Source organism: Manacus candei, unplaced genomic scaffold, assembly GCF_025592945.1.
Source record: "Manacus candei isolate 608988 ecotype Guabito, Panama unplaced genomic scaffold, ASM2559294v1 h1tg000097l, whole genome shotgun sequence".
NCBI lineage: Eukaryota > Metazoa > Chordata > Aves > Passeriformes > Pipridae > Manacus > Manacus candei.
The window spans coordinates 1,396,606-1,410,447 of record NW_026138145.1 but is presented as its reverse complement, the minus strand read 5'-3'; the positions used below and the strand labels follow the sequence as shown (position 1 = coordinate 1,410,447).

The 13,842-nt window shown below is 49.0% G+C and overlaps 1 protein-coding gene across 1 annotated transcript; it reads left to right on the top strand.

Moving 5' to 3' along the window:
- The first annotated feature begins 2,367 nt into the window (after nucleotides 1-2,367).
- On the top strand, nucleotides 2,368-13,225 carry CCDC198 (coiled-coil domain containing 198). The gene is made up of 6 exons (XM_051768833.1): nucleotides 2,368-2,658; nucleotides 5,926-6,002; nucleotides 8,859-8,945; nucleotides 9,959-10,057; nucleotides 10,452-10,617; nucleotides 12,468-13,225. Exons 1-6 carry the CDS (start codon nucleotides 2,442-2,444, stop codon nucleotides 12,710-12,712), a joined length of 891 nt encoding a protein of 296 aa, XP_051624793.1. The 5' UTR covers nucleotides 2,368-2,441; the 3' UTR covers nucleotides 12,713-13,225.
- The last annotated feature ends 617 nt before the right edge of the window (nucleotides 13,226-13,842 follow it).

The following is a 13,842-nucleotide window of genomic DNA, read 5'->3' as shown; positions in this document are numbered from 1 at the left end:
CTCCTGCCTTGCTTTTGCCCCTTGTGCCGTGGGCACACACACACAGGGACAAGGGCACTTCAGGCTGCAAAAGGCTCTATCCTGAAGGGCCACTTCCACAACATTAAGTGCACTTAAAGATCTTGCTGGACACTGTTAAGGGATTGAAAATTATAAATTTTCTATTTGGTTTATTGTCATTGTATGGTTTCGTATAGGTTATACCTTTTTATGTGATTCTCGTGTTCTGATTGGTTGATGCATATTTATGTTTTTTCCTAATATGGTCACAATTTGCATGGCCTGTCTGAACCCCACCTTCTGTTCCAGTGCCTTCCCTACCCATGTTATTTAAGGCTGGAGCCCTTTTGTCCAGTGCTCTTTTATTCCTCCCTTTAAGCCATTCAGTTGTACCCCGCTTTTATAATAAAGTCACCTTACCAGTTGCACCCCAAAAAGCTGTGGAGGTGTTTATTCAAGCATCGACCTCCGCAGGACACACTGAAGGCCACTGGTCTGAAACTGGAAAACACACTTGGAGCAATAGGAGCTAGAGCTGGAGTGCCTGTTCTGAAAGGACCAGAAGGAATTCAGCCTTGCTGGGCTTTCTTAGGCGTGTGCTGGTGTTCCCCAAGGAAACTGTAGATTGGAGTAAGCCCTTTGGAGGCAAGGGGCTTGCTTCTTGTAAAAAGTGCTTCCCAAAAAGTTCCCAGTGAGGTAGCTACAAATGTCTCCCTCTAGCTCTCTGTGGTCCTTTCACACCTTGTGTCCCGTGGCACCTGGGAGAGGGGCAGGGGAAGGGGGAAGGCTGTGAACAGCAGGCTTGGGTTCTGCCTGTACCTGCAGAGACCAACCAAGCAGCTGCCAGCAGGGTCTGTTACCCACCTTTCAGCAGAGGTGTGAGCAGGAGCATCTCTCTGCAGCCGAGAGCCCCAAAGCTCTTGCAGAGAGCTGGGAATTAATTAAAAGGCCTTTATCCACACCTTGTGCCCTGTGTGACCTGATGTAAAGCAAAATCATGAGTCATGACGGTGCTTTGTGAGTGAAAACATGAACTGGTTGGATTGTTCCAGGGATGAATAGTTCCTTCTGGGAGGTGCTACCCCTGGCCAGTGTCATTTTGCAGCTCAAAACATCCCCATTTCCATCGAGGGAGAGTTGAGGGATTCACCTGTGGGTTTATTGGCCACAAGTGCCGGACACTTGGCTCTGCCTTGACCCTTACTTCCCCATGTAACCCTTCTCCTGGAACTTCTGTCCCACTGGAAAAGCCAAAATAGGCTCCAATCACTGCAAACCTCCACAGGATTACTCCAGGAATCCCTGTGGGATAAGCCCCCACTAAGTGAACCCTGTCTCTGGTGACATTTTGAGCTCTGCCTCACACTTTTGGTGTTTTCTGGTTCCCAGGTGTTTCACATCTGAGCTCACAGGTGCCCTGACCTCCTCCCACAACCCTACTCCTGCCACAAAACCCACCCTGCACTACCAATCTTCCTGCATTAATGATCCTCTCCACCTATTTCCCAACCACCCCATCTTGGAAATGAGTTGTTCCTACAGCTCTGAGGGGATTCTGCCCTCAGAACCCTCTCATACACCTTGGGAGCAGATGGAGAAGGACAGGTCTTTCCCTTATGCCCCAATCCCACTGCCTTTGGCCCAAATCCTGCAGCAATTCCAGAACATCACTCTCAGTGTAGGAAGAAATTCTTGCCTGTGAGGGTGGTGAGGCCCTGGCACAGGTTGCCCAGAGGAGCTGTGGTTGCCCCATCCCTGGAAGTGTTCAAGGCCGTGTTGGACGGGGCTTGGAGCAACCTGATCTAGTGGAAGGTGTCCCTGCCCATGGCAGGGGTTGGAACTAGATGAACTTTAAGGTCCTTTCCAACCCAAGCCATTCTGGGATTCTATGATTCTATGAACTACAGAATATGATTTACTTTTGCCAGCGTTCCCAGGTGGGTTTGTGCTAAAGATTAGTTTTTTCCAGCAGTACTCCCAGCCAGCAGGAACAGGAGTGGAGGATGCTCCTGGGCTAGCCCCTGTTCCCATGCAGGAAGGCTGCTTCTCCCCTGCAGGGTGGGAGATGCTTTAACCCTTCTGGTGCTCCAAGGATTGAATTTCCTTCCAAGACCTGGAGATTTAGCAAAAGAGCTGCCTGTAGAAATACCTCCAGTCAGACAATGGCCCTGGTTAAAGATCACTTGTAGGTAAAAACAAAGCTTTCCCAGGGCTTACTGTTGGCTCCCTGGAGTGAGTTCCCCTTCTGTGTCAGCAGCAGGCTCCTCTCATCCCTGCAGGGGAATGGCTGGGGACAGGTCAATGTTTAACCCAGCCAGGAAGGATGTGTGGAGCCAGCAGGGAGTTGCCAAGGCTCTGTAGTCACTCACAAAGATCCCTCCATGTTCAGGGAGGACGGTGCATGACGGAGTTTTCCTTCCCTTTCAAAGCCCCCCTGCAAAATGGGCCTGAGCTCTTCCAAGGCACATCCCAAGGTGACCAAGGTGGCACCGATGCGCTCTGCAGAGGACCTGCCTTCTCTCTCTGCCCTGCACCGGCTCCCCAGTGTGCCAGGACAGCCCAGCCTGCACCCATCAGACATGGAAAAGTGGGGAAAACCCATCTTCCACCTGGAACTTCCACCTCTCCGGGAGACCTGGTATGGGAGAGCCTCTTCAGGTAAGGAAGTCGTGGCTGGAATATCGTGAACTAGTGGCATCAGCTGGGGCTGTGGGTTTGCCCACTGCAGTGTGGGGTGGGTGTAGGTGTGTGCACAGGCTGTTCTTCTTCTGCTTTTGGCCATTTCCAGGACATTTAGCTTTTGGAAAACTCGTTCCCCCTCCTCCCACCTCCCCTCCACTCCATGGCCTGTTTTGGAAAGTGTCTCACTCACCAGATCCCAGGCTCCTTGCTCCCACCACTCATATCCCAAGGAACAGCCCAACTCCCCAGCATGGACCTGGCACTTGTGTCCAAGCAAGCCCTCGTTCAGCTACCCTGTAACTCCCATCATACACCTCCCTGCTCACCTGCCACTGCTGGACATATCATTAGCATTAACCTAATTAGAACGAGATTCTGGGCTGTGTGCTCAGCAGGTAAAATGGCATTACAATAAATGCCAGCCCTGTCCTGTATGGGGCTGATTTGCCAAGCCAGGAGCAGAGGAAGGCAGACAGTGTGGCTGCTGTGTTTTCCTACAAAGAGCACCATGCAGCCTTTAAACTCCCTCTGTACCCAAACCATTCCTGGAGGTAAGGAGGGAGGTTTGCATCCATCTGGAAGTGGGTGTGTAGCTCTCTAGGATGAGCTGGGTGGTGACAAACACTTCCCACAGCTGTTTTAGGTGAGTGTAGCGAGAAACTTCCATGAAAACCAGCGGAGTTTGAGGAAGGGCGATGCAGAGGAAGGAGGATCCACAGCCCTGGCATCCTCCTCCCCGCTTTGCCATTCCCAAAAATCAATTCCTGACACACTTTGAGTGGCCTTAAGAACTGCTGCCTCACAAGGGACTGGATATCTCCTTCAGGATCATTCATCAAGAGGCATCAGGAAACTGTGAAAGCAAATAAATCTCTGGCATGATAGTAATGACATTCCCGGAACTGAGGTCTTGGGGAGAATACAGATCAGATCTGGCTGTACCACAGCAGGTTTCAAGTACTTCCTGATAGCAAGAGCAACTAAAATATTCCTATTCTGGAAAATTATCGTCACTGGGCATTTAACAAGTGCTTGTTAAAAATGTGCATTTTACAAAAATCTCCAACCCTTCCCCCCCACACACCCAACAGATGCCATTTTTCATAACTTTTTGTTTTCTGAAATAAGAACTGTATGCTCAGGAGGACTTGAGCGATGTATTAGCACAAGCTCCTGTCTAAATAACCAAAGACAATTCCAAGAGAATAGATTTTATTTGGTTTGTGAGGGTTCAGCTTGGCTTGTGTTAAATCCAGATTCCCCCAGAGGGCAGAACCTGCTGCTGCTGAAGTGCAAGGTTGAAAAACAGGAGTCACAAGGATGCCTTCAGCTAGGGCTTGGTGCTGTTCCCTGCCCCAGGACTGAGCAGGTTGAGGGACAACAAGCCCTTGGCCTCAAGTTCTGTATCTCTAGAGGCTAAGGACAAGCCTCCTAAAAGACACATGCACGAGTAGGATGGGAGGGAACAATTAAAATAAAAACAAAAGACACCCATAGCCTCATAAGGGAGAAATAACTTCCCCAAAGCTGTAACCTTCACCAGAACAAGCTTCTCCCAAGTCCCAGACCCTTCCCTGTGCCATATCAAATTTCTCAGCACCATGAGCCGCCTCCTTAAAAATTTTCCTTAGATTTCCCCCTTAGAAATTCCCTATGTGCTCATTTGCCCTGCAGACAGAGGCAATGACTCATTAACCCCCTTTTGCCCCATCAGGCTGCTCTTTCAGTGAGTGTTCCACCAACAGCTGAAGTTTGTGTCCAGAGGAGCCTCCTGCACTGGAAATTTTCACTTCAGGCTCCCATTCCTGCCTGTGCAGAGCAGCTGCAGCTTCACCCTGTGGTTAATCATTGTCAGGGCTCTGCAGAGCCCAGAAAACATTTATCTGATGGAGTCACTATATCCTCCCATACCTCAACACCCTCACAGTGAGAAATTCCTGACTGTGAGGGTGGTGAGGCCCTGGCACAGGTTACCCAGAGAAGCTGTGGCTGCCCCATCCCTGGGAGTGTTCAAGGCCAGCTTGGACGGGGCTTGGAGCAACCTGGGCTAGTGGAAGGTGTCCCTGCCCATGGCAGGGGGTTGGAACTCGATGGTCTTTAAGGTCCCTTCCAACCCAAACCATTCCATGATTCTATGATTACCTTCTCTCTCTTCTCCAAAAGCCCAGCTTGGTGATCTTCCATGAGGCTCATAGATGTCCCCCGTAAGCTGACCTCCAAAGTATTATTTTTCTTGTTAAATATAACTATTAAATTTGGCATCATCTATAATGTAATTCCTGCACTGCATCCCCAACTCTTCTCCCCTGTGGCCACCTCGGGGCTCCCACCACGTGGAAGCAGGTGCTGCTCAGCAACACCTCTCTCAACTCCGTGTATAAAATGGAATTTAAACACTTCAAAAGAGTTTTTTTGGGGAGAACAGGTGGGATAAACAGATGAACTGTTTTGTAAAAAAAATACTTACTGCACAATCAAGTGTTTATTTGTGCAAGAAAAGAACAAAAGAGGCAGTGGTGTCTACCTGGGAGCACCAGGGCAGAACAGGCCCAAGTCAGGATCACATCCAGGCCTCGGCAAAAGCGCTGCTTTAATAACTAACAGAGGATCACTGGTGTGTAACACGTTATTCTGGGCTGATTTCCAGGGTCTGTGACCATACCACTTGTCTGACCACAGCCCTCTAACTCCTGCATCACTGGCTGCTGTAGCCCAGCTCTGCCATGGTCAGTAAATCATCAGAGGTATTTCTCAGTCCCACCAAAAAATAATAGTAATAAATCTCAGGAGCTGAGCAGCAAGAAAAACAAAAACCAAACTGCTGCCTGTGCCCAATTTTTACAGGGCAAGAAGTGAGGAAGCAGCAGAGCCCAGGGGTTTCTTGGCCAGCTGATGGTCACGAGCAATGGGAGGAGAAGAGAACCCTTGATCACACAGGGGACCCAGGGGCTGGGAGAGGCCACAGGAGACACAAGGATGGTTGTGGTCAGATGCAGGATGCATGAGAGGTTGTAGAGGGAAGTTGGAGAGGTACATGGCAGATATTTGTTCAAAATCACAGGCACAGGTACATCCATTTTATTTCCTCAGCTAATAGAATACTCTATGTGTTACTGGAGTGAGCAGAGAGAGAATTTAGTGGGACATGCCAACCAAAAAGAAGGGCAGAAAGCTATTGCTGAGTACATCTAAGCAGCTGATGACCACCCAAAAATAACTTCATCTATTTCTTTAATCTTTAAGGGCCCCTCTCTTTCAACACCATGCCCGAAAAGGAAGGAACCAGCATCATTAAGCAGCACCCGCCTCGAAGACCTCAAGTAAGGCGAGTTTGAGAAGCTCCTCAGGAGCTGCTCTGATTGACCCCTTGGTGTGGGCTTTCTGGGGACATGGGCATCCCTAGATGAGCTTTATGTGCTATGGAGACACCCATCAAGGACACATGAGATCACCTCTGCTGTGATGTCCCACTTTCCTTTGGGGTGTCCCGGTACCTGAAGCCGAGTCCTGGTGCTCCCAGTGGGCAAATGTGGTCAACACAGAGCCCTTTGCAGAAGGGATCCAAATTGCATTATGTGGGACTGATTTTGGCTCTTCAGCCCAAGTATCCCATAAAGGTCTGGCACCAGCTTAGGGGCCAAGAGTCAGGTAAAGCAGAGAGGCAGGTAAAGCAGACAGACATGCTTTGCAGTAAGGGATGCTGAGAGAGGAATTATTTTAGGTTTCAAGAACTGCTATGACTGCTCTGTCCCTGCACACACTCCCCTCAATTTCCCCATCCTGCACTTCCCAGATTCATTCCTCCCCAAGGCCTGAAACCCATGACTCTACCTTACCTGGCAATCAGGTTTTTCCTCCATGCAAGGGTTACCACTACATAACTAAAGCTCAGAAATATCTTTCTATCTTTATTTCTATCTTAATTTCTGTCTATCCCTGTACTTGGCACTGGTTAGGCTGCAGCTCAAATCCTGTGTTTGGTCATGGGCAAGGACACCTTCCACTATCCTACATTGCTCCAAGCCCCATCCAATCTGGCCTTGAACACTTCCAGGGATGGGGCATTGATGGCTTCTCTGGACAACCTGTGCCAGGGCCTTACTACCCTCACAGGCAAGAATTTCTTCTTAAAATCTAATCTGAACCTGCTTGGAGCAACCTGGTCTAGTAGAAGGTGTCCCTGCCCATGGCTGGATGTCAGAACTAGATGGCCTTTAGGGTCCCTTCCAACCTAAACTTTTAAAAACTTCATGATTCTATGAACAGCAAACTTGCTGGAGCAGGGGTGCTTTGCTTGAGCCTTCCTTGCTTTGAATAAAGTCTTTTTAATATAGTAAAGAACAGAAGAGCCACCAGGCAGGGTCAGTGAAACCCCTCCAACTCGAGGCCGTGGCTCTGGCTGACACTGGTGGCTTCAGAGAGCAGAGGTGGCACCAGCTGTTGAATAAGTTGTCCCTGGATTTGGTGGGAGGACGTGAGAGCAGCACCTGAAGTGAGCCCAGCTACAGCCTGAGAACTGTTGTGTGGAATCACAGCCTCCTTTAGGAATCTCCTACCAGCAGGGAATTTTTAGTCACTGATCTTATCTCTATCATGGCTGTGCTTAAGCAGTTATTAAAACACTGTTAATACTCTTTGCAGGACAAAGACACTGTGAGTCCTACCCTGTGCTTGTGCCATTGCTCTTAGGGAGTGTGCACAGCACCAGCAAAAGCCCTTTTTCCTGTGGGAATATCTTCAAAGGCAGCAGAGCAGGATGGTGTGGCCTTCTCAAGGACTTTTAGAGGATTTCAGTCAGAGAGTACTTCCAGAAAAAAAAACTGGTGAGGTTCACAAAAGAAAAGAGTCAATTTTCCAACCAGGGACACAATCCAAAATCCTGGAGCTTGGCTTCCCCGCCAGCAGCAGGGACATGGGTTGGATGTAGATTATTTGCCTCCATCCACCCCACGCTGATGGATCCTTGGTGGCATCCAGGAGCCAGGCACAGCCCGGACTGCAGTTTGTGGTGTCACATGCTGCCATCTAGTGCCGTTTGTTAAGCTTCATGTTCAGTTTTGTGGGGTTTTTGGCGCTAAGAGACGTTTGAACTTCGGGCCTGACGAGTTCCCCCTTTATGTGACATTGCTGACTTCTTTTCTCCTGCGTTTTCACGGATTTAGAGGATGCTTCAAAATTACAGTTCAGGCTTTGGCAGCAGTTCGGTGCAGACACTCAGAGACATGTCACCATTTACTGGACACTAATTCATAATCAAGGAGTTAATGATGTCCCAAATAAATTGTAAGCCGGATCTTACTGTCAAAGTCTTTGATTATGCTCCCCTTAATTTTTATGGAAACTATCCTGAGCTCCCATTCTAGAAGGGGGCACTAGAAAGAGTGAAATCAACATCCCTGGAAGTGTTCAAAAGGTGTGTAGTTGTGGCACTTAGGGACATGGTTTAGTGATGGACCTGGCAGCACTGGGTTAATGGCTGGACTTGATGATCTTAGAGGTTCTTTCTTATCCTGATGTTTCTATGAATACCATGACATAAAAAGACTCAGTACCATCTCATAGTTTGGAATTATTTAAAAAGGCATCTTAGCTCCTCAAGATAAAAATCCATGCTCAGAGCAGCCTGTAGAGCAAGTCTCTGCCCACTTCCACCCCCAACAGGAAAGGCATATTGTACCATGCACAGTTCTGCAAAGAAGGGTCTTACTTAGGCCAACATGAAAAATACTGGTTAGACAGAGGGAACGATGCTCTGGCTCTCATACAACTGGGATCTGCCATTGGGTGACCTGATAGGATACTTTAGATTAAATTATGGCACCTCTCCATGCTCCAGCTCTGCCATGAACACTGTGAGCTGTGGTTTGTCTTCACTCTGGTCTTGGATGGTGCCTTCAGTGATGTTGAGGCTCAAAGAGAAACACCCACAGGGATGAAACTAATGTCAGACTGGGCTTTTGCTGCTTTGACTGTGATGTAAGAGACTTCCAGGAGAGTTTTGTCCTCTCCTGAAGGGCCAAAGGAGATGTTCACCTCCCTGAGATGCCAAACTCCTTCCTGTATCCCAAGCAGACAGGCCAGAATTGGAGCTGGCAAAATGTCAGGGTAGTTTCATATCAGGTTTCATGATTCTGTGGAATGAACAATGCTAAATATTATAAATATTGGACTTGTAGAGGCTTGAACCCGCCATCCCTCCGCAAGCAATCGCTCCTGTGAAGCCCTGGAGTCAGCGAGGAGTGGCTGCAAGCCCAAAACCAAAGGTAAGCACGTGAGTTTGTGCCCATGCACAGGCCACTCCTGGGTGCAGGATCGTTTCCCTTATAGTTTGGGCACCCCAAAGGGCAGAAGTTGGTGTTTTATACACTGTTTGTGCTCCTGTCTCTGGCTGAGACACTGGTGTGTGGGTGAAAGGATCCAAAATAAGGGGAAAGTTTCTGAATTTCCAGCATGACAGTTCCCTGGATGAGGTGGACCTGCTGAGACAGGATATTAAATATTTTTGAGGCTAAAAGTGTGGGGACCACCCTTTTTAGTGGCTAGGTAACTTGAACACCCTGCAGTCAGTGGGGAGAAGGGAGAGACCTTATTGCTCTCTACAATTCCCTGGAAGGAGGGTGGAGCCAGGTGGGGATTGGGCTCTGCTTCCAGATAATAAGTGGCAGGATGAGAGGAAACGGCCTCAGATTGTGCCAGGGGAGGTTTATATTAGATCTGGGGGAAAACTCCTTCACTGAAAGAATTGTCAGGCATTAGAACAGGCTGCCCAGGGAAGTGGTGGAGTCACCATCCCTGAAAGTGTTCAAAAAACGTGTGGATATGGCACAGGAGAACATGGTTTAGTGCTAGGTTTGGAAGTGTGGGGTTAATGGCTGGGCTCAATTATTTTACAGACCTTTTCCAACCTTAACAATTCCATAAGCCCACGACTTTAAGGCTGCAAGTGCTGTGTACTGTAAACACCCCCTACAACCCCAAACATCCAAAAGTGGTTCTTCCCAAGATCATGAGATAATCTTGGAGAACTGACTCAACGAGGTAACACCTCGGGGGGCAGAAACACTTATGCATTGTTTTAATGAAGTTTTTTCCCTCATGCCCCAGAGCTGTGAGATAAACTGCAAGTGCAGTGGAAATCTGGGATAAATTTCTGCAAGTTGGCTACGCAGGGAGATCGTTTATCCAGGAGCGCCCGAGGGGTTTGTGAGCTGGTGGCTCTTCCTTCCTCTTTCAGAAAGTGCAGGTGTATTTATTTACATCTTTAAACACATGGTAGGTGCTGGAGAAGAGGGGGCAAAGCCTGAATCACCTCCCTGGCAGGAGACAGCACTTACACAAGCTTCAGATGCTGGACTTGACCCGCAAGCGACGAGAGGTAATGCCGAGATGGATTTGGGGAGGGGATGGGGCTGTCTCTCCCAAGGACCAGGAGACCTAAAGCCTCTTGCTGGGAAGGTGAAATGAGGCTTTCCCAGTGTCTTAGGCAGAGGAGAGGTGGAAAGCATCCCCAGGGCCCCTGTGATCAGTAATTACCTCTGATTTTTCCAACGCTTTGCCCTTGTTTGGCCATGACTCCTGGAGAAACCAAAAATCTCTGTCCTGGTCGTGTTGTGTCACGTGCCCAGTTTGGCAAATACCATTTGCTTGGGTTAAACTCCTCGGCTGTGCAGTCATTCCCAGGGCCAACCCCCCAATGCTGTGCCACCTCAAGATGTTAAAATGTCTTCGCTCCTCTGCTGTCTGTGTTGACGACTCGTTTGCAAACCCAGGCGGAGCTGAAACGAAATCTCCACAGGGAGGCAAAAGCCAGTAAACAAAAAATCAAGGAATTCAGCCCGATGGACATCCTTGACACTCTCCAGAGAAGCAACAGCAAGGAAAGCCGAGGCCTTGTCCCTGCTGAGCACAACCAGCGTTTTCACGAAGATGACCATGGTGAGTAGAACAATTTTCCAAGGAGCTGTAAAACTCACCAGCCTCTTACATGTCATCAAAGAGGTTTCCCTATGGAAGATGCTTCCATTGCTCCATCTCCTGCAGTGACAAGATGCAGGTTCAAAGGGCTGGGGGAGGAAGGCTGGGAGGTGTGTTTTTAAGGCAAAGCATTGGGATGCCTCGGAGAGGTCGCAGGGCTCTGGGCTGTTTCTCTGACAGCATCCAAACAGACCCAAGTGGATGTGGATTAAAAGCCATGGACAAGGCAGAGAGGTATAAACTCAAAGTCCTTAGGGCCAGGCCCCTGCAGGAGCAGGTTCCCACTGTCAGGAGAGTCTTACTTGTCCCATATGTTCCCTGTACAGCAAACTGGGTGTGTGAACAGAGGGTGTCCCTGGGGTCCAACATCCTTAGAGAGTCAGGACATCCATCAGGAAAAAGCATCCCAGGATGCTGGATGGGTGAACATACAAAGAAATAAAATGGGAGACAGTTGGAAAACAACCCTTACACCAGTTTTGGCCCCCTGCCATCTGCCCCCAGCATAGGACACCTCCTGCTCCAGGTTGGGTACAGCTCAGGGCTTTCTGCTCTGGAGAAAGGAATTGTGATACTCCCTTGCAGCAAAGGGGAAACCTGGATGATTTGAGGTCACCAGTTGTTTTCAGGGACCTTGTGAGATTGTTTTTAGGGAGAGCAGTCAGCCTTGTCTCTCCCCCTTGGTGTACCTGAAGGACTGAGGGGAGACCTCACAGCAGCCTGCAGCTTCCTCACAAGGGGAAGCAGAGGGGCAGCACCATCTCTGCTCTCTGTGGCCAGTCACAGGACCCAAGGGAAGGGCTGGAGCTGTGTCAGGGCACGTTTGGTTTGGATATCAGGAGAGGTTTTTCACCCAGAGGGAAGCTGGGCACCAGAACAGGCTCCCCAGGGCAGTGGTCACAGCCTCAAAGCTGACAGAGCTCAAGGAGCATTTGGGCAACACTCTCAGGCACACAGTGGGATTCTTGGTGTTTTCCTATGTGAGGCCAGGAGTTGAACTCGATGATCCTCGTGGGCCCCTTCCAACTCAGCATATTCTATGATTCCCTGATATTTTGGGGTGTCTTCCCTGTCAGAGCACCCCTGGGAACACTGGGAAGCTCAAACTAGGCTCAGCAGGAGAAAGAGCTGGAGAATGAGCCTCTTTAGCAACAGCTGCCAGAGAGCTGCTCCTGGCTTTACCCCTGCATGGTCCACCAACCTGTTGCATCCACATGCACAGTGGAGCCTCTGGACTCCTGCCATCCTCAGAGGACCAGGGGGTAAATGTTACAGTCACTCAGGTTAGTCACTATTTAGGGTTGTTTTTTTTATGCAGAAACTGCTTCCCACTGTCCCTTAGGAAGGGGAAAGTGAAATGAGTCCCGTCCACCACTTCAGACTGACATCCAGACACGAGCCCTGTTCTGCTTTGCTTGCACATGACGACCCTTGGCACAGGCTGGAAATGTACCACTGAGGGTAAAAGTGCTTAAATCAGTGAAAAACTTGTCTGGAGGTGAACTTTCACCAGGAGAAAGGGGAACAGGCTTGGCTTCCTATTCCCTTGTGTTTCTTCACCCCAGCTCTCTTCTCCTTGGGGACAAAGCCATGTTGCCTCCCGCCAGACTCTATAACCTCTCCCAGTATAATCCTGAGTGAATTCTACCTCACCCTGCCCAGCCCTGAGCAGGGGGTCTGGTCTTACAGGGGATCTCTCAGGATGTTCTTTCCCTGCCTCCAGCAGCCCAAAGCCATTTCCAGCTAAACTCCAGGTGCCTGAGGACGCAGCTCAGCAAAGATATGATGTTTGATTTTTTTCTCTCCCCAAGGAAACACGTGGGGTGAAGGACTCTCCAGGCAACGTGATGGAGCTGAACTGTCTCCAGGCAGAAGAGGGAAGGTCGACCTGTGGTTCTGCAGGGAGCCCCGGACGAGGGATCTGTTCTGGGACACCTCCAGCACGGGGTCTGAGGAGTGGGAAAGGGAAGAGAAGATTCACCGCAAACCTGCGCTTGTGAGGACCAGGACAGAGAGAGTTTCCCTCTTTGATGACTTCTTTGACAGGGATTTCTAGTGGCACAGCTTGGGGTGAGAGGGATGTGGTGAAGAAACAAGTCCCAGCTCTGGTGGGACTGGAATTCCCCCCCCACAGATGGATGGACTGAGGGTGGAGACACAGTGCTGGCTGTAAGTGGCACTTCTGGGAGCACAGGCCAGGGGAAAGGACAGCTGGAAAGGAGGAGATCACTGATGTGGAGCAAATAATGACTGTCTGGGTTGTGTGGCTGCACCAAAATATCTGGGGGAAAATGCCCTGGACAGAGCAGCAATGAACTGGGGGTAGAGAGAGGAGGAGGATGGCAAAAAAAAAAAAAAAAAAAAAAAAGCAGAACCTGGAAAAAAATCTGGGTTAACCCTAAATATTAAATTCCAACTGAAATTAAATGTTTCACTTGCTTTTGGGTCACTCAGTCTTTCTGTTTAAGTTGGGTTGAACTTTTTCTAAACCACAAAACCCAGTTCAAAAAGCAAGTTAAAACGATTTACTGAGGAAGTCTTTAAAATAAATATTTTGGCATTTCTAAAACTCCTTTTTTGACTTTTTTTTTTCCTCTCCTCTCCTGTACCAGACACAGAAATACTTGTACTTTCTTCAGTATCAACCTTCAGTTTTGTACTATTCTGAAAAATCCAGTTTTGGTTCACTTCTTCTCTGTCAAAGAGGTTCTTGCTGTTTCCATCTCACATGAACAGTATTTTTAATTAATTTATCTGCTTTCCCTTGTAAAATAATTCGTTATCTGAGAGGAAACTTCCCCCAGTTCTCCTGTCTCCTGTCTGGTTGTCCCTGTAGGTCCATCCAATCTCATCCTTTCATTTTTCAAGCCAGGACACCCAGAATAACTAGATCTGGAGTCAATTCTCAGTTATCCAGGACAAGCAGGGCTTGGACAGCTCAGGACAGATGAAGCTTGTCCTGCATTGCTGTCCCAAACCTGTGCTACCTCCCACAAAGCTGTTGTGGTGTGTCTGCTTTGCATCCTCAGCTTCCTGGCTTACATAGCCGGGAAAAGAGCAGGAGACACATTTTTACACTTATTTAAGGGAGTGAGACACCCGTGGCTGACTCAGTTTCAGCAGTATTTAGCTTTATGGAAAATCCCAGGCAGAGCAGGAGCTGGAAATCACAGCCAAAGCCACAAA